This window comes from Erinaceus europaeus, chromosome 23 (genome assembly GCF_950295315.1).
Source record: "Erinaceus europaeus chromosome 23, mEriEur2.1, whole genome shotgun sequence".
In the NCBI taxonomy this organism is placed as follows: Eukaryota; Metazoa; Chordata; class Mammalia; order Eulipotyphla; family Erinaceidae; genus Erinaceus; species Erinaceus europaeus.
This window is the reverse complement of record NC_080184.1, coordinates 13,183,276-13,203,040: the sequence shown is the minus strand read 5'-3', so window position 1 is coordinate 13,203,040 and position 19,765 is coordinate 13,183,276. Positions and strand designations below refer to the sequence as shown.

Sequence of the window (19,765 nt, the reverse complement as noted above, 5' to 3'; positions counted from 1 at the left end):
GTGGTGTTCAGGATGGAACCTGGGACCTCAGAGCCTCAGGCAGGAGAGTCTTTTTGCAGAACCATTGTGCTATCTTCCGGGCCGTCCAGGCCATTCTTTCCTCCGTGGAGCCCGACAGCACAGAAATGAGCTGCCCCCAGTGCTAGAGCCCCTCCACAAGGTGCCTGGGCTCCATCCTGGCCAATCTCCGAGGCCTGTTTGCTGTAGCAGTTGTAAAAAGCCTTTGCCAGTGGGGGGTGCCTCTGCAGTCTCCTGAACTGAGGGGTGGGGCACTGGAGAGAAAACGGGGCCCCCACCTTCCACTGTTGACAGGATCTGGTCCTGGGAACCACTTGCCCAGCCCCTTGGGGGGGATTAGTCCCACAGCCACCCTGCTGTTTGGTTTGAGAATTAGGGGTGCCCTGGGCAGAGGCTGGAGCCTGCCAAAGTGAGGATTAACTGTCTCCGTCCCCCACCCCTATGTGGGAGGCCCCTCCCAGCCCAGCCCCGGAAGACAGGAGGGCATAGAGGGCTCACCCCAAATTCTCATCCTGCCCTCCAGAAGACCCAGGAGCGCCCCGGAACTGAGGGAGCCCGAGCACAGATGCAGGCAGGAATAGGGGTGCAGAGAAATGGGGTTCCCATGACTCAGGACCTGAGGTGGGGGGGTTGCGTGCCAAGGGAGCCCCGGGCACGAGCTGGGATGTGTCCCAGCACAGCTGGGCGTGGGTGTCTGTCAACACAGACAAACCTGGGGGAGCAGTCGAGGACACCCTAAACTCAGCCACACTGGTGGAGGCGGGGCTCATACGCCAGCCAGGGCACCCTCCCTCCCCAACTTGGAAGCAAGAGATGGGGACCCCCTAACTCTGCTTCCTGAGCCAGAGAGGGTGTGTTCCAGGCTGCTGAGCTGTGACACTGATTCAGCTTGTCACTTGGCCCTGCAGGGGGTCCCTAGATTAAGGGGGGCAGCTCTTCCGGAGCAAGGGAAGAGGGGAGACTGGGCTGGGGGAGAAATTCCTGCAGGCAGGCGAGGTGAGGGCCTGCCTGCCCGCCAGTCCCCAAGCTTGCTGTTGGGGAAAGGACTGTCACCTCCTTTCTGGGGCTCACCACCCTGTCCCCAAGCCCTCACCCCTTTTTCGGGTGGACCGGCAGCTGTTCAGCGGGGCCAGAGGCCCTGGGACGCCCTAATTACCACGGGCGGGGCACGCAGCTGCCAGGCTAGGAACACAGCGTCCAGGACTGTCCCCAGAGTGTCAGCAGAGCTGACAGGAGGGGCAGCTGGCACATCTGGGGAGGGAGGGGGCGCCTCTTGGGGCCAGGACCCCAAACCTCTCCCTCCCACACCGTGCTGCACCTTTTTTTTTTTGGGGGGGGGGCACCTTGGTAGGTGTGTTCCCAAGCCTGTGAGGTCATTGTTCCCAGGAATGGGGGTGGGGGTGGAGCACGACAGTCCAGGATGGTGAACTGTGATGTTGATTTGGTTTGTCACCTGCTCCTGGCAGTCTGGCTTCTGGCCCCACGGGGGATCCCCAGATTAATGGGGGGCAGCCCCACAGGAGCCGAGGAAAGTGGGGGACAGCAGGGGGGAAATAACAGCAGGTGAGGTGAGGGCCTGCCCCCGCCCCAAAGCCCAAGCTCACCGCTGGGGACAGGATGCCCAGCCTCGAACCTGGGTCCACTCATTCTGGGGGCTTGTTACTGATGTCATGGTTGTTGGTTAGGACAGAGAGAAAGTGAGAGAGGAGGGGAAGACAGAGAGGGGGAGAGAAAGACAGACACCTGCAGAGCTGCTTTACTACCTGTGAAGCGACTCCCCTGTAGGTGGAGAGCCGGGGGGGGGGGGGGGTCCAACTGGGATCCTTATGCCGGTCCCTGCACTTTGCACCACATGCGCTTAACCCGCTGTGCTACCGCCTGACTCCCAGGAAAGTCTTTTTGGAGAACACCTGTGTTGTCTCTCCAGCCCCAAGTAAAGAAATCTTTAGAGGGAAGAAGAAGAAATCAGTCTACGACTACAGAATCCCACATCCAGCGACTTCTCTCTCTCTTTCTCTCTCTCTCTCTCTCTCTCTCTCTTTCTTTCTCTTTGCCTCCAAGGTTATCGCTGGGGTTCTGTGCCTGCACTATGAACCCACTGCTTCTGGTGGCCACTTTTTCATTTTTATTGGCTAGGCCAGAGAGAAATGGAGAGAGGAGGGGGTGATAGGAGGAGAGACAGGCAGATACCTGCAGACCTGCTTCACCGCCTGTGAAGCTTCCCCCTTGCAGGTGGGGAGCTGGGGGCTCAAACCGGGATCCCTGTGTGGGTCCTTGTGCTTTGTACTATGTGTGCTTAACCTGGTGCTTCACCCCTCAGCCCCCTCCAGACACCTCTCAACCCAGCCCCCCACAACCAGGTGAGCAGGGCACGTCACATACTGTTACCCTGACTTTCAGAGTAATAACAGCCCCCCCCACCTCCACCCTGCACATAGAAAGTCCATGTAGGGCTGGGGAGACAGCACAATGGTTTTGCAAAAAGACTCTCCTACCTGAGGCTCTGAGGCTCTGAGGTCCCAGGTTCCGTCCCCAGCACCACCATCAGGCAGAGCTGAGCAAGACTCTGGACTTTTCTCTTTCTCTGTAACAAAAAAAAAATACATAAATAGTAGTCCAGGAGGTGGTGCAGTGGTAAAGCTTTGGACTGTCAAGCATGAGGTCCCGAGTTTGATCCCCGGCAGCACATGCTCTTGAGTGATGTCTGGTTCTTTCTCTCTCCTCCTAACTTTCTGATAAATAAATAAAATCTTTAAAAAAAAAAAACCACATAAATAAGACAGTAAAAATAAATAAATATAGTAAAGGTACAGATACAGAGAGACATCCTGACACAACTCTATTGTTCATGGAGTTTCCCCAGGTGCCTAGGGCGCTCTTATGTGGTGCTGGGGGGGGGCAAACTCCAGGCCTTTGCCTCCGGCAAGGTGTGCCCTCTATCAGGTGAGCCATCTCCCTGCAATCTATCCCTTGTGACTGTGTTTAGGGACCAGGAGGGAGTGGTCCCCTCCCCTCCCCCAGCTCCGTTTCTGGAACCCGCCCAGGGCCTGGAGGCAGGAGGAGGGGCAGGAGGGCTGGGGGTGGGGGGGGCGTTCTCCCCGGTGACAGCACAGGCCTCTCCCAGTCCCGACCTCTGAGGAGGTCGCAGCCCCAGGGCGTCCCAACGCCCACACCCACCTTGGGCCCCTCCCCGCTGCCTGGAAGCCACCACCACCAGTCCCAGAAGTGTCCACACAGGCACCACCAGGTGAGAAGCAACCGGGTCTGAGGGGGCCTGGGTTCTCCTGACTGCAGAGGAGGGGGGACGCTGGAAGCCTCCAGGTGGGGTTGGGGAACCCCACACTCTTCCCCCCACCAGCCTGGCCACAGAGAGGGGCTGTGGGTGGACGCTGTGTGTATGTGTGTGGCGATATGATAATGTTTCAAGGTCTTTGGAAGGGTGATGGGGGGGTGGGAGTGGGAGGCATAGTTTGGGCATGGGGGGGACAGGATTTGGGGAGAAGGATCCGGAACCCTGCAGATCTTAGAAACCTGGGCACCTGGCACCGGGGAGTGAGGGATTGGAGTGAATTACAGACAGACAGATCCCGGTTGTGGGGATCCTGGGGTGGGGTGGATGGGGTGATCAGTCAAGGGCCTGGAGACTTGGGGGAAGGGGAGCTGCAGCCCAGAAAGGGGGTGATTTGCCAGGGGGGAGTCAAGGTACAAAGCTGGGAGGGGGCACGTGGGGGTGGCACCCAGCCAGGTGACCCCACAGACTCTATTACTCACTTTTTTAAAAAATAAACCACCTTTTTGTATTTATTTATTCCCTTTTGTTGCCCTTGTTTTATTGTTGTAGTTATTATTGATGTCGTTGTTGTTGGATAGGACAGAGAAATGGAGAGAGGAGGGGAAGACAGAGAAGAGAAAGACAGACACCTGCAGATCTGTTTCACTGCTTGTGAAGCGACTCCCCTGCAGGTGGGGAGCCGGGGGCTCGAACTGGGCTCCTTATGCTGGTCCTTGCGCTTTGTGCCACATGCACTTAACCCACTGAGCTACTTCCCGACTCCCTGTTACTCACTTTCTGTCTCTCTTTCTCTGATTCTCTCATCTCCTGTCTCTGCCTCTCACCCAGACTCTCTCACTTCGTATCGCTCTTTCTCTGTCTCTCACTCTGTCTTTCCCTCACCTCCTGTCTCTGTTATAGTATGGAACAGAGAGAAATTGAGAAGCAGGGGAGGGGGAGAGAAAGACAGACACCTGCAGACCTGCTTCACTGCTCACAAAGCTTTCCCCCTGCAGGTGGGGACTGGGGGCTCAAACCGGGTTCCTTGTGCGCTCAACCAGGTGTGTCATCACCACGTGGCCCCCACTTTCTCTCTTACCCTCTCACTCCGTCTCTCCCTGTGTCTCTCACCATCTGTCTTTTTCATTCTGTCTCACTTTCATCCCATCTCTGCCTCTTTTTAAAAAATATTTATTCCCTTTTGTTGCCCTTGTTGTTTTATTGTTGCTACTGATATCGATGTTGGTGGCTAGGACAGAGAGACATGGAGAGAGGAGGGGAAGACAGAGAGGGGGAGAGAAAGACAGACACCTGCAGACCTGCTTCACCGCCTGGGAAGCGACTCCCCTGCAGGTGGGGAGCCGGGGGCTCGAACCGGGATCCTTATGCCGGTCCTTGTGCTTTGCGCCACCTGCGCTCAGCCCACTGCGCCACCGCCCGACTCCCCCCTGTCTCTCTCTACTGTCTCTGTCTCACTTACTTTCTCACTGTCTTTCTTTCAGTGTCTCTCATTCCCCTGCCTTGTCTGTTTCTCTCTCTCTCATTCACTCTGTCTCTGTGTCTCCCCCTCCCTGCAGCCCCGTGTCCCCCGGCGGGGCGCACCCCGGCCCCCGTGAGCGATGACTGTCACCTACACGGCCCGCGTGGCCAACGCGCGCTTCGGCGGCTTCTCCAAGCTGCTCCTGCTCTGGCGGGGCAGCATCTACAAGCTGCTGTGGCGGGAGCTCGCCTGCTTCCTGGGCCTCTACATGGCTCTGAGCGCCGCCTACCGGTGAGTCCGGGGCCGGCCGGGGAGGGGGGCAGGCTGCGAGCGCACCTCCCCATACTCCCCCCTCTCCATCCCCCAGCTTCGTGCTGGTCCCCGAGCAGAAGCGCTACTTCGAGAAGCTGGTCATCTACTGCGACCAGTACGCCAGCCTCATCCCCGTGTCCTTCGTGCTCGGTGAGTGCCCCCCCCCCGAACCTCGGGGACCCCTATTAGACCCACCCTTCACCCACCCAGGTGGCATCTCCCCTGCAGGTGTGACCACCAGAGGGAGGGATCTGGGGAGCAGGGGGGTCGGCTTTGGGGAACCGCCACCTGCCTCCCAGTGACCCAAGACCTTGCAGACTTCTGCTGAAAAGAGAGTCTGAGACATGTCTTTATTTTCATTTATTTATTTATTTTAAAGTTCTTTATTGGGGAATGAATGTTTTACATTCAACAGTAAATACAATAGTTTCTACATGCATAATATTCCCCGGTTTCCCATAGAACAATACAACCTCCACTAGGTCCTCTGTCATCCTTCTTGGACCTGGATTCTCCCCACCCATCTACCCCAGAGTCTTTTACTTTGTTGCGATATATATATATTAATTTTTTTAACCAGAGCACTGTTCAGCTCTGGTTTATGGTGATTCGGAAGACTGAATCTGGGACTTTGGAGCCTCAGGCATGAGAGTCTGTTTGCATAACCATTATGCTGTCTAGCCTCCGCCCCTGAGACTTACCATGTCATTCATGGACAAGCACTGTCCCTTCTTCCTCCCCTCTTTAAAAAAATATATATATATTATTCACGAGCCAGGTCAAGTACAAACACTGCAATGCTCAAGCACCCGGGTTCACGCCCTTGGCCCCCACCTGCAAGGGGAAAGCTTCCCGAGGACTGCAGATGTCGTTGTCTCTCTTCCTCTCTATTCCTTCTCGCTTCCTATCGCTCACTGCCTCTCTCACTTTCTACCTCTGTCCATCTCTCACTCCCTCACCTCCTGTCTCTGCCTCACTCATTTTTTCTTTTTTAAATTTTTATATTTATTTATATATTTCCCTTTTGTTGCCCTTGTTTTTTTTTTTTTTACTGTTGTTGTAGTTATTATTGTTGTTGTTATTAATGTCATTGTTGGATAGGACAGAGAGAAACTGAGAGAGGAGGGGAAGACAGAGAGGGGGAGAGAAAGATAGACACCTGCAGATCTGCTTCACCACCTGTGAAGCGACTCCCCTGCAGGTGGGGAGCCGGGGGTCGAACCTGGATCGTTACACCGGTCCTTTCGCTTTGTGCCACGTATGCTTAACCCGCTGCTCTACTGCCCGACTCCCCTCATTCACTTTCTTTTTTTTAATAGGATAAAACAGAGAGAAATCGAGAGAGGAGGGGGAGATAGAGAGTGAGAGATAGAGCACCCAGCTCCCCACCTGCAGGGGAGTCGCTTCACAGGCGGTGAGCAGGACTGCAGGTGTCTTTATCTCTCTCCCTCTCTGTCTTCTCCTCCCTCTATCAATTTCTCTCTGTCCTATCCAATAAAGTGGGGGAAAATGGCTTCCAGGAGCAGTGGATTTGTAGTGCTGGCACCAAGCCCCAGTGATAACCCTGGAGGCAAAAAAAAGAGTTATTTTACAGAGACAAATAGAAACTGAGATAGGAGAGGAATAGAGAGGAAGAGACAGAGACACCCGTAGTCCCGCTTCACTGCTCATGAAGCTTTCTTTCCCCCTGCAGGGGCGGCCAGGTGCTTGAAACGGGGTCCTTGTGCACTGTAATGTGTGTGTTTAACCAGGTGCACCACTGCCTGGTCCCTATTTCTGTCATTTAATAGAAACAGAAAGAGAGACAGAGTCAAAGAGATCCCAGCCCCCAAGCTTCCTCCAATACACAGGGGCCAGGCTCGAACCTGGGTCAAGCACATGGCTAAGCAGTGTGCTGACTGAGGGAAACTATTTTGCTGGCTTTACAAGAAATCCATATATATGTATATATATATATATAATTTGTTTATTATTTGTTAGTTACAAAGAGAAATTGAGAGAAGCTTTTGCCTTGTAGGTGGGGACTAGGGGCTTGAACTGGGTCCTTGCACGTTGTAATGTGTGCACTTGACTATTTTTTAAAAATATTTTTACTTATTTAAAGTTGGGTTGAGAAAGAGAAACTGAGAGGGAGAGAGACCCCTGCAGCCCTGCTTCACCACTCATGAAGCTTCCCCCACCCTGCAGGTGGGGACCAGTGGCTTGAACCTGGGTCCTTGCACTTAGTGCTATGTGTGCTTAATCCAGTGAACCACCGCCCACCCTCTCCCCCTCTTTATTATTGGAGAAAAACAGAAATTGAGAGGGAAGGGGAAGATGGAGAGGAGAGAGAGGGACTGGGTGGTGGTACACCTGGTTGAGTGCACATGCTACAATACACAAGGACCCAGGGGGTTGAACCTGGGACTTTGGAGCCTCAGGCATGAGAGTCTCTTTGCATAACCATTATGCTATCTACCTCCACCCTCAAGATTTAAAAAAAAATATTTATTTATTCCCTTTTGTTACCCTTGTTGAAGATTTTTTTTAAAAAAATATAACTAAGGGAGTCCGGCCCTAGGGCAGCAGGTTAAGCACACATGGCAAGAAGCGCAAGGACTGCGGGAAGGATCCCAGTTCAAACTCCCGGCTCCCCACCTGCCGGAGAGTCGCTTCCCAGGCGGTGAAGCAGGTCTGCAGGCGTCTGTCTTTCTCTCCTCCTCTCTGTCTTCCTCTCCTCTCAGTTTCTCTCTGTCCTATCCAAGAACGACATCAATAACAACAATAAAACATCAAGGGCAACAAAAGGGAATAAATAAATGTTTAAAAAAACGGAAGCACACCTTTAAAAAAATATAATTGATTACATATAAAAGAGTGAGTTGCATGTAAGAGAGCAGAGCCGGAACCTCCTTCTGGTCTGACCCGAGAGCCTCTGCCCTGCAAGTCTGATGCTCTAGCAGGACGCCCTATCCCCCACCTTGTGGTTCCCTGGGCCAGCCAGCCTGCTGATGACACCCCCCCCCCCCAGATGGCCCCTGTGTTCCCACCTCCTCCGGGAAGCCCTGTGGAGCAGCCCAGGAGGCTGGGGAGGGGGAGGCCCGGTGCACCCCGCCAGGCCCCCCCCACCCCCTCCCACCCGCACAGGCTTCTACGTGACGCTGGTGGTGAACCGCTGGTGGAACCAATATCTATGCATGCCGCTGCCCGACTCGCTCATGTGCGTGGTGGCGGGCACGGTGCACGGGCGCGACGAGCGGGGCCGCCTGTACCGCCGCACGCTGCTGCGCTACGCGGGGCTGTCGGCCGTGCTCATCCTGCGCTCGGTCAGCACCGCGGTCTTCAAGCGATTCCCCACCATGGACCACGTGGTGGAGGCAGGTAGGCGCCCTCTGTCGCCGGGAGCCGGACCACGGAGTGGGCGGGGCCGCAGACTAGATGAGGCTACAGGCGGGGCGGGGCTATAGAGACCAGGTGGGCGGGGCCGCAGACTAGATGAGGCTACAGGCGGGGCGGGGCTATAGAGATCAGGTGGGCGGGGCCGCAGACTAGATGAGGCTACAGGCGGGGCGGGGCTATAGAGATCAGGTGGGCGGGGCCGCAGACTAGATGAGGCTACAGGCGGGGCGGGGCTATAGAGACCAGGTGGGCGGGGCCGCAGACTAGATGAGGCTACAGGCGGGGCGGGGCTATAGAGACCAGGTGGGCGGGGCCGCAGACTAGATGAGGCTACAGGCGGGGCGGGGCTATAGAGATCAGGTGGGCGGGGCCGCAGACTAGATGAGGCTACAGGTGGGGCGGGGCTATAGAGACCAGGTGGGCGGGGCCGCAGACTAGATGAGGCTACAGGCGGGGCGGGGCTATAGAGACCAGGTGGGCGGGGCCGCAGACTAGATGAGGCTACAGGTGGGGCAGGGCTATAGAGACCAGGTGGGCGGGGCCGCAGACTAGATGAGGCTACAGGCGGGGCGGGGCTACAGAGACCAGGTGGGCGGGGCCGCAGACTAGATGAGGCTACAGGCGGGGCGGGGCTACAGGGCTGGACGGGGCTATAGAGACTGGGTGGGCGGGGCTATAGAGACTAGAGGAGGCTACAGGCGGGGCGGGGCTACAGGGCTGGGCGGGGCTATAGAGATTTGGTGGGCAGGGACATAGAGACTAGAGGCTACAGGCGGGGCGGGGCTACAGGGCTGGGCGGGGCTACACAGACTGGGTGGGCGTGGCCATAGAGACTAGATGAGGCTACAGGCAGGGCGGGGTTACAGGGCTGGGCTGGGCTATAGAGACTAGGTGGGCAGGGCCACAGAGACTAGATGAGGCTACAGGTGGGGCGGGGCTCCAGGGGTGGGTGGGGCTATAGAGACTAGGTGGGCGGGGCCATAGAGACTAGAGGCTACAGGGCTGGGGGGGGCTATAGAGATTAGATGGGCGGGGCTAGAGAGAGGAGGAGGCTACAGGTGGGGCGGGGCCATAGAGACTAGATGAGGCTACAGGTGGGGCGGGGCTACATGGCTGGGCGGGGCTATAGAGATTAGGTGGGCGGGGCCATAGAGAAGAGGAGGCTACAGAGACTGGGCGGGGCTACACAAACTGGGTGGGCGGGTCCATAGAGACTAGATGAGGCTACAGGAAGGGCGGGTTACATGGCTGGGCGGGGCTATAGAGACTAGGTGGGCGGGGCCACGGAGACTAGAGGAGGCTACAGGCAGGGTGGGGTTACACAGATTGGGTGGGCGGGGCCATAGATGGATGAGGCTATAGGCAGGGCGGGGATACATAGACTGGGTGGGCGGGGCCATAGAGAAGGGGCTACAGGCTTAAAGTGGTTGTGGACAGGGGCGGGGCCACACTGACTGGGCGGGGCAACGGAGAGGGACGGGGCAGACTAGGAGGGGCTATGGGACTTGTATATGGGGACTAAGGCGGGGCTACAGAACAGGCAGAGGCTAAGGGATGGGGGTTGAGGCTACAAGAAACTTCAGTGGAGGGAGTCGGGCGGTAGCGCAGTGGGTTTAGCACACACGGTGCGAAACGCAAAGAACGGTTAAGGATCCCAGTTCAAGCCCCAGCTGCCCACTTGTAGGGGGTCGCTTAACAAGCAGAGAAGCAGGTCTGTAGGTGTCTGTCTTTCTCTCCCCGTCTCTGTCTTCCCCTCCTCTCTAGATGTCTCTCTGTCCTGTCCAACAACAACAGCAATGACAACAATAACAACAAGGGCAACAGAAATGGGAACAATAGTTCAGGCACCATCCCCCAGCCTGGAGGCAAAAAAAAATCTGTTTATGGGAGTAGAAGAGATAGCATAATCGTTGTGGAAAATAACATTCCTGCCTGAGGCTTCAAAATCCTAGGCTAAATCTCCCGCGCCACCATAAACCAGAGGTGAACAGTGCTCTGATCTCTCTCTCTATCCCTCTCATTAAAATAAAATCTTAAAAAAAAAAAAAGATTCGTGGGCCTTCGTGGTACAGCACCTGGTTGAGTGCTCACGCTACAGTGTGCAAGGACCCAGGCTCAAGCGCCCAGTCCCCCCCCTACAGTGGGAAAGGTTTGTGAGTGGTGAAGCAGGGCTACAGGTGTCTCTCTGTCTCTCTCACTCTCTGTTTCCCCTTTCCCTCTCTCTCTTTTTGTCTATCCAATAATAAGTAAAGATAAAAAATACGCGGGTCTGGGCGGTGGCACACCTGGTTGAGTGCACACATTACAATGCACAAGGACCCATGTTTAAGCCCCCAGTCCCTACCTGCAGCGGGAAGCTTTGCAAGTGGTGAAGCAGTGTTGTATCTCTATCCCTTCTCCCTTCTTGATTTCTGGCTGTCTCTATCCAATAAATAAATAAAGATAATAAAAAAAATTTTAAAAGAGATAAAAAATTTACCGGAAAATACCTGGGGGCCACTAGCTTTACCACCCTCCATTGGGATTAACAGTAAAACCTGTGGCCAGAAGCCGGCTAGACTAGGGCCTGGGCCCAAGACACCCAGCAGTGGGATTTGAAGAAAAACCTGTGGCCAGAAGCCGGCTAGACTAGGGCCTGAGCTCAAGACACCCAGCAGTGGGATTTGAAGAAAAACCTGTGGCCAGAGGTCCTTGCGCTTTGCGCCACGTGCGCTTAGCCCGCTGCGCTACGCCCGGCTCCCTATTTTTAGTATTTATTCTTATTTATATATGAGAGAGAGGGAAGAGGAAGATGAGGAGGAGGAAGGGAAGGGCAGGGGAGGAGAGACTGAAAAATAGTGGGACCTCTAGAGCATCATTCTGGCATATGTGGTGCCAGGGATTGAACTGACCACATGCTCAGTGGTTTCTCCACTGTGCCATCCCCCGCGCCACAGTGAGAGTCTGCAGCAGCTCTCTTCATTAAAGAGCCGCCTCCCCCCCAGCCCTGCTTGAAGAATCAGGAACATCTTCAGATGTGCTGGGGGTTTCTGGTTCCTTGGATTTGGAACCAGAAACCCCCAGGGCCTGGAAGGTAGGGGTGGGGCTAGTGAAAGGTTCACATGACTGGGCGGGGACAAAGTAATATGAGGGCGGGGCTATCTGGGACTGGGCGGGAACAAAGTAATATGAGGGCGGGGCTATCTGGACAGCAAGAGGGGACGGGGCGGGGCCGACCAGGGGCTGGGCTGCAGAGCCCAGAAAGGTTGGACAGTGCCCCACAGCCAGAGACTGAGGCTGATTCTCAGCCCCGAACCTTCCAGGCTTCATGACCCGCGAGGAGCGCAAGAAGTTCGAGAACCTGAATTCGTCCTACAATAAATACTGGGTGCCCTGCGTCTGGTTCTCCAACCTGGCGGCGCAGGCTCGACGGGAGGGGCGCATCCGCGACAATAGCGCCCTCAAACTGCTGTTGGAGGTAGACCAGCTTGGGCTGGGGGTCGTGGGTGGGGGGTAGAGAGAGTTCCAGAAACTTCCGTGGCAGCCCTGGTGTCCTGGGACGCAGCCCCGACGTGCTGGGAGCCCCCCCCCCCCTTACTAGTGCCTTCCTGGGGCGCCCAGGTGGACGGTGCACCTGCGGGAACCCACCTTCACCGGTTCACACATTTAATCCCCACAACCCGCCCCCCTCAGGAGCTGACAGTGTTTCGTGGTAAATGTGGGATGCTGTTTCACTACGACTGGATCAGTGTACCCCTCGTCTATACCCAGGTAACCCCAATTCTGTGGGCACGCCGATGCACTGACAAAATGAGGGGGGGTCAAGCAGGTGAGACCCCCCCTTTCCCCCGAAGGTAGTGGACTCCCGGCTCCCCTGCCAAGCCCAGCGCCCCCCGAGGTGGGCAGGGCGCTGACAGTGGTGGCGCCCCCAGGTGGTGACCATTGCAGTGTACAGCTACTTCCTGGCCTGCCTGGTGGGCCGCCAGTTCCTGGACCCGGCGCAGGGCTACGCCGGCCACGACCTGGACCTGTGTGTGCCCATCTTCACGCTGCTGCAGTTCTTCTTCTACGCCGGCTGGCTCAAGGTGGGGTGCCCAGGGGGGCTGGGGGTGACTGTCGGGGTGGGGGAGGCCACAGGTCTGGGGGGGGTACTAGACCGTGATGGTGGAGACTGGGTGGATGGAGCTTATCAAGTGATCAATAGCTCACCAGCACAGTGCTTTGCAGGTGTGAGACCCAGGTTCAAGCCAGGACCCGCCATACTGGGGGGAGTTTCTCCCTGTGTCCCTCTGTCTCTCTCTCTGAATAAGTCATCCCAAGGTGGTAAAGTCCTGGTGATGACAGAAATAAAAAAAAAAATGAGGGGGGGCTGGGTGGTGGCACACCTGGTTGATTGCACATGCTACAATGCGCACAATGACCTGAGTTCAAATCCCCAGTCCCCACCTGCAGGGGGAACACTTTGTGAGTGGTGAAGCAGGGCTGCAGGTGTCTCTCTATCTCTCTCTCTTTCTATCACCCCCTTCCCTCTCGATTTCTGCCTGTCTCTATCCAATAAAGATAACGTAAAAAAAACAAAGTGAGCCCCCACACCTATGGACATCTAATCTTTGACAAAGGGGCTCAGACTATTAAATGGGGAAAGCAGAGTCTCTTCAACAAATGGTGTTGGAAACAATGGGTTGAAACAAGCAGAAGAATGAAACTGAACCACTGTATTTCACCAAATACAAAAGTAAATTCCAAGTGGATCAAGAACTTGGATGTTAGACCACAAACTATCAGATACTTAGAAGAAAATATTGGCAGAACTCTTTTCTGCATACATTTTAAAGACATCTTCAATGAAACGAATCCAATTACAAAGAAGACTAAGGCAAGTATAAATCTATGGGACTACATCAAATTAAAAAGCTTCTTCATAGCATAAAAAACTACTACCCAAACCAAGAGACCCCTCACAGAATGGGAGAAGATCTTTACATGACAAGAGTTTAATAACCAACATATATAAAGAGCTTGCCAAACTCAACAACAAGACAACAAAGAACCCCATCCAAAAATGGGGGGAGGACATGGACATAATATTCATCACAGAAGAGATCCAAAGGGTCAAGAAACACATGAAGAAATGCTCCAAGTCTCTGACTGTCAGAGAAATCCAAATAAAGACAACAAGATACCACTTCACTCCTGTGAGAATGTCATACATCAGAAAAGGTAACAGCAACAAATGCTGAAGAGGGTGTGGGGAACTCTACTGCACTGCTGGTGGGAATGTAAATTGGTCCAGCCTCTGTGGAGAACAGTCTGGAGACTCTCAGAAGGCTAGAAATGGACCTACCCTATGACTCTGCAATTCCTCTCCTGGGGATATATCCTAAGGAACCCAACACATCCATCCAAAAAGATCTGTGTACACATATGTTCTTGGCAGCACAATGTGTAATAGCCAAAACCTGGAAGCAACCCAGGTGTCCAACAACAGATGAGTGGCTGAGCAAGTTGTGCTATATATACACAATGGAATACTACTCAGCTGTAAAAAATGGTGACTTCACCGTTTTCAGCCGATCTTGGATAGACCTTGAAAAAAATCATGTTGAGTGAAATAAGTCAGAAACAGAAGGCTGAATATGGGATGATCTCACTCTCAGGCTGAAGTTGAAAAACAACATCAGAAAAGAAAACAAAAGTAGAACCTGAAATGGAATTGGCGTATCGCACCAAAGTAAAAGACTCTGGGGTGGGTGGGTGGGGAAAATACAGGTCCAAGAAGGATTCAGAGGACCTAGTGGAGGTTGTATTGTTATATGGGAATCTGGGGAATGTTATGCATGTACAAACCATTATACTTACTGTTGAATGTAAAACATTAATTCCCCCAATAAAAAAAAAAAGTCACAAAAAAAAAAAACTGGGCGGTGGGTGGTAGACTTTGGGGTTGGGTGATGGAATTGGGGGGATTGAAAGTGTATTCAGTGGTGGACTGGGAGGCAGGGGGCAAATGTGAGGTTGTGGTTGGCATTCCCAGGGCTCTGCTGACCTGCCCCCCCATTCCTTTCCCTCTCTTCCCATCACTGCCCCCTCCAGGTCGCCGAGCAACTCATCAACCCCTTTGGAGAGGACGACGATGACTTTGAGACCAATTTTCTCATAGACCGGAACTTCCAGGTAAGCTGTACTCCAGGGGGATCCCCTCACCGCCACCCCTGCCAAGACATGGACTTGCCCAGGCCTGTCCCCATGATCCAGCCTCCTCTCCGGGCTCACCGAACTCCTATGTATCCGCAGTGGCCCACCTTGTGGGGCCCGAGCCATCCCCCCCTCCCCCGCGCTCATCTTCCCCTGCGCCAACACTGCAGGTGTCCATGCTGGCGGTAGACGAGATGTACGATGACCTGGCCTTGCTGGAGAAAGATCTGTACTGGGACTCGGCTGAGGCCCGGGCGCCTTACACGGCGGCCACGGCTTTCCTGCTGCAGCAGCCGTCCTTCCAGGGCTCCACCTTCGACATCACGTGAGCCGGCAGGCAGCCCTGCGCCCTGTTCACACACAGGACAGGGAGTGAGATTGAGAGGGAGGGGGGGAGAGAGAGGGAGAGAGCCCTGCAGCCCGGCTGAATCGATCATGAAGCTTTCCCCCTGCAGGTGGGGACCAGGGCCTGGAACCAGAGTCCTTGTGCATAGTAATGTGTGTGCTTCACTGATAAAGGATGGGGGGCAGGAGCGGGGAGTGGCGCACCGGGTTAAGTGCACATAGTACAAAGTGCAAGGACCTGCCCGAGGATCCTGGTTCGAGCTCCCAGCTCCTCACCACGGTGTGTGTGTGTGTGTGTGTGTGTGTGTGTGGTCTTTACAAGAAGTGAAATAGGTTTGCAGGTGTCTTTCTCTCTACCTCTCTCTCTGTCCTATTCACTAAAATGGAAACATGGCCACCAGGAGTGATGGATTCCTAGTGCCAGCACCGAGCCCCAGAGATAACTGGTGGCAAAAAAAAAAAAAAGGAAGAAGGGAAAAAATGGCGGGAAGGTTGGCAAACCAGGTTAAGCACACATAGTATTGTATGCAAAGGCCTAGGTACGCAAAGCTCAAGGACCGGCAGAAGGATCCCAGTTCGAGCCCCCAGCTCCCCACCTGCAGGGGAGTCATTTCCCAGGCAGTGAAGCAGGTCTGCAGGTGTCTGTCTTTCTCTCCCCCTCTGTCTTCCCCTCCTCTCTCCATTTCTCTCTGTCCTATCCAACAACAATGACATCAACAACAACAACAACAATAATAATAAAAGGGCAACAACAGGGGAAAAAAAGAATGGGGGGGGGGGAAAGACAGACACCTGCAGCCCTGCTCCACCAGCTGTGAAGCAACTCCCTGCAGGTGGTGACTTGGAGCTTGAATCTGGGTCCTTGTGCTTGGTAATTACTTAGTTATTATTATTTTTAATCTTGTTATTTTCTTTATTTTTAAAAAAGATTGATTTGTTTGTTTATTTATTAAAAAGACAGGTGGAGAAAGAGAAAGAACCAGACATAGTCTAGTACACTTGCTGCTGGGGATTGAACTCCAGACCTCATGATTGACAAGCCAATGCTTTATCCATTGTACCACCTCCCAGACCACAGTCTTGTTTTTTTAGATTTTTTTTTTTAAAAAAATTATATTTACTTATTTTTATTTATTTTCCCTTTTTTAGCCCTTGTTATTTTTTTTATTGTTGTTGTAGTTATTAATGTTGTCCTTGTTAGATAGGACAGAGAGAAATGGAGAGAGGAGGGGAAGACAGAGAGGGGGAGAGAAAGACAGACACCTGCAGACCTGCTTCACCGCCTGGGAAGTGACTCCCCTGCAGGTGGGGAGCCGGGGGCTCTAACCGGGGTCCTTATGCTGGTCCTTGTGCTTTGTGCCACCTGCATTTAACCCACTGTGCTACCGACTGCCCGACTCCTACCAGACCACAATCTTATATTCTTTTATAAATTATTATTTATGAGAGATAGCAGACTATCCCTCCTGCACGTGCGATGCTGGAGGTGGAACTTAGGATCTCATGCTTGAGAGTCCAAAGCTTTATGCACTGTGTCCCCTTCCGACTAAATAAAAAAATCTTTTTCTTTATTATTTTGCTATTATCTTTATTAGCTAGAGAAACAGAAACAGAGACGGAAGGGGGTGATAGAAAGGGAGACACAGAGAGACCTGAAGCACTGCCTCACCGTTCCTGAAGCTTTTCCCCTGCAGGTGGGGACCAGGGGCTGGAACCCAGGTCCTAGAGCATTATAACGCCCAGTCTCCCCAAATAAATCTTTAAAGAAGAAGAAATTGAGGAGTTGGGCGGTAGCGCAGCTGGTTAAGTGCACGTGTATGCAAAGCGCAAGGACCGGCGTAAGGATCCCGGTTCCAGCCCCCGGTTCCTCATCTGCAGGCGAGTCGCTTCCCAGGCGGTGAAGCAGGTCTGCAGGTGTCTGTCTTTCTCTCCCCTTCTCTGTCTTCCCCTCCTCTCTCCATGTCTCTCTGTCCTATCCAACAACAACGACATCAATAACAACAACTACAATAAAAAAGGGGGGGGGTTGTGATCCGGGAGGTGGCAAAGTGTTAAAGCATTGGACTCTCAAGCATGAGGTCCCGAGTTTGATCCCCGGCAGCACATGTGCCAGAGTGATGTCTGGTTCTCTTTCTCTCCTCCTGTCTTTCTCATAAATAAAAATTTTAAAAAATATTTTATTTTATTTATTCCCTGTTGTTGCCCTTGTTGTTTTATTGTTGTAGTTATTATTGTTGTTGGATAGGACAGAGAGAAATGGAGAGAGGCAGGGAAGACAGAGAGGTGGAGAGAAAGACAGATACCTGCAGACCTGCTTCACCGCCTGGGAAGCGACTCCCCTGCAGGTGGGGAGCCGGGGTTCGAACCGGGATCTTTACGTGGGTCCTTGTGCTTTGCGCCACCTGCGCTTAACCCGCTGCGCTACAGCCCGACTCCCAATAAAAATTTTTTTTAAAAGAAAGGGCAACAAAAGGGAATAAATAAATAAAAGAAGAGAGTGGGCTTGAGAGACTGTTGGGTTGCAACATATATGTCCAGTGCCCTAGATTCCTTCTTTGGTGCCTCGTAAAATTTTTTAAATTTTAATTTATTATATTTATTTATCGTATAGAGACAGCCAGGTATTGAGAGGGTAGAGGGAGAGAGACAGACACCTGCAACACTGCTTGTGAAGCTTTCCTCCTGCAGGTGGGGACTCGGGGCTCGAACCCAGGTCCTTGAGCACTGTAAAATGTGCGCTCAACCAGGTGCGCCACCACCTGGCCCCCTCCTAAAATTAAAAGGAAAAGAGAAAAGAAAAAGCATTTTTCTCTTGTTGAGCTCTGGCTGGTTGTGGTGCTGCGGGATTGAACCCGCAGATCTGAGCCTCAGGCAGGAGCGACTTGTGTAGAGCCACTGGGCTGTCTCCTTCCCCTGAATAAATCCTATATATTGTTTTTATTTCTTTTTTAATGAGAGAGGTGCCGGAGCCCTGATCAGCTCTAGCTGATGCTGGTGCTGGGGACTGAACCCCGGACCTCAGAGCCTCAGGCAGGAGAGCCTTTCTGCATTTGCCCTGCTCGACCCGAAATGATTTTATTCCAGGAGCGCTGAGCGCAAAGCAAAGGCCCTGGGGCTGGGGGGGAGAAGTCAGAGGTCAAGGTCTCAGGCAGTGAGTGGCTCTCAGGGCTTGGGCAGACTTGAAATCTCCTCCTTCCCAGGCTGGCCAAGGAGGACATGCAGTTCCAGCGGCTGGACGGCGGGGACGTGCGTCTGGGCGAGGCCCCCGGGGATTTCCTGCAGCGCCTCCTGCCGGCGGCCCACGGCGGGGCGGCCGGGATGCTGGGCCGGCGCCTGTCGCTGCTGCGCACGCGCAAGAACAGCTGCGTGTCGGAGGCCTCTAGCTGCGCATGCGCGCCCGACGGGGCGGCCCCGGACTTCGCGGACCAGCTGCCGGATTTCCCGGAGCCCGAGCTGCCTCCCGCCCCCGATCCTTTCGGCACCCCGGCGCCCCTACCCGCTCCCCGGGGGCCCGCACCGCCCTGGCTACCCAGCCCCATCGGGGAGGAGGAGGAGGCTCTCAGCTGAGCCGCTCTGACCTGGCATCTCCGACGGCAGGAACCACCTCCTATCCTGGAGGCAGGAGGAGGAAGGGGGTGCCCTGGGTCTGGCAGGAACTACCGGTGCTGAGTGAAACACACACACACACACACACACACACACACACACACACACACACACACACACACACGGGTGTTTTATATATATGAATATATATTCATTTATTGATAGAGAGTATATATATGATAGAGAATTTGATAGAGTATATATAGCATATATATATTCATTTATTGATAGACTATATATTGATAGAGAATATATATATATATATTCATTTGATAGAGAGAGGCGAGAGGGAGGGAGAGAATAAGACATCAGTCTGGTACCTGTGCTGCCGGAATTGAATCTGGGACCTCATGCCTGAGAGTTCAACATTTTGTTGACTGCATCACCTCTGGATCATTTATTTTTTTTTCTTAGTTAAAATTTTCTTTTTTTTTTAATTTAAAAAAAAATTTTGTTTCATTTATTCCCTTTTGTTGCCCTTGTTGGTTTTTATTGTTGTAGTTAATATTGTTGTTGTCATCATTGTTGGATAGGACAGAGAGAAATGGAGAGAGGAGGGGAAGACAGGAGGAGAGAAAGACAGACACCTGCAGACCTGCTTCACCACCTGGGAAGTGACTCCCCTGCAGGTGGGGAGCCGGGGCTCGAACCGGGATCCTTATGCTGGTCCTTGTGCTTTGCGCCACCTGCACTTAACCCGCTGCGCTACAGCCCGACTCCCCAAATTTTTTTTTCTTAATATCTTGAATTTATTGGATAGAGACAGCCTAGAGAGGGAAGCGGGTGGTCCTAGGGGATGAAGCCTTGGACTCTCAAGCATGAGGTCCAGAGTTCAGTCCCTGGCAGCACATGTGCCAGAGTGATGTCTGGTGTTCTCTCTCTCCTATCCCTTTCATTAAAATAGAGAGAGAGAGAGAAGGAGTAGCTAGAGTGACATCTGCAGCACTGCTTCACCACTTGCAAAGCTTTCCCTTGGAGGTGGGGATCAGGGGATCGAACCTCAGTCTTGTGCATTGTAATACATGCTTTCAACCAGGTGCGCCACCACCGTCCCCCCCCTTTTATTTTTTTGCCTCCGGGTTTATCGCTGGGGCTCTGTGCCTGCACTATGAATCCAGTGCTCCTGGAGACCATTGTTTTTTCCCCATTGTGTTGCCCTTGTAGTTGTTATTGTCATAGCT

At 53.5% G+C, this 19,765-nt stretch overlaps 1 protein-coding gene across 1 annotated transcript; it reads left to right on the top strand.

Annotated features, from left to right (window-relative positions):
• Positions 1–4,896: 4,896 nt before the first annotated feature.
• On the top strand, positions 4,897–18,654 carry BEST2 (bestrophin 2). The gene is made up of 9 exons (XM_007532422.2): positions 4,897–5,060; positions 5,137–5,231; positions 8,208–8,441; positions 11,762–11,916; positions 12,132–12,209; positions 12,371–12,523; positions 14,532–14,612; positions 14,804–14,958; positions 18,179–18,654. The coding sequence occupies exons 1-9, from the start codon at positions 4,909–4,911 to the stop codon at positions 18,543–18,545; spliced, it is 1,470 nt and encodes a 489-aa protein (XP_007532484.1). The 5' UTR covers positions 4,897–4,908; the 3' UTR covers positions 18,546–18,654.
• The last annotated feature ends 1,111 nt before the right edge of the window (positions 18,655–19,765 follow it).

Excerpts from the sequence above, each read along its gene's own strand:
- BEST2 (XM_007532422.2), top strand. The coding sequence starts at position 4,909 with ATGACTGTCACCTACACGGCCCGCGTGGCCAACGCGCGCTTCGGCGGC. Across the intron at positions 11,917-12,131 it reads CCCTCAAACTGCTGTTGGAG|GAGCTGACAGTGTTTCGTGG; the intron begins GTAGACCAGCTT and ends CGCCCCCCTCAG. Across the intron at positions 14,959-18,178 it reads GGCTCCACCTTCGACATCAC|GCTGGCCAAGGAGGACATGC; the intron begins GTGAGCCGGCAG and ends CCTCCTTCCCAG.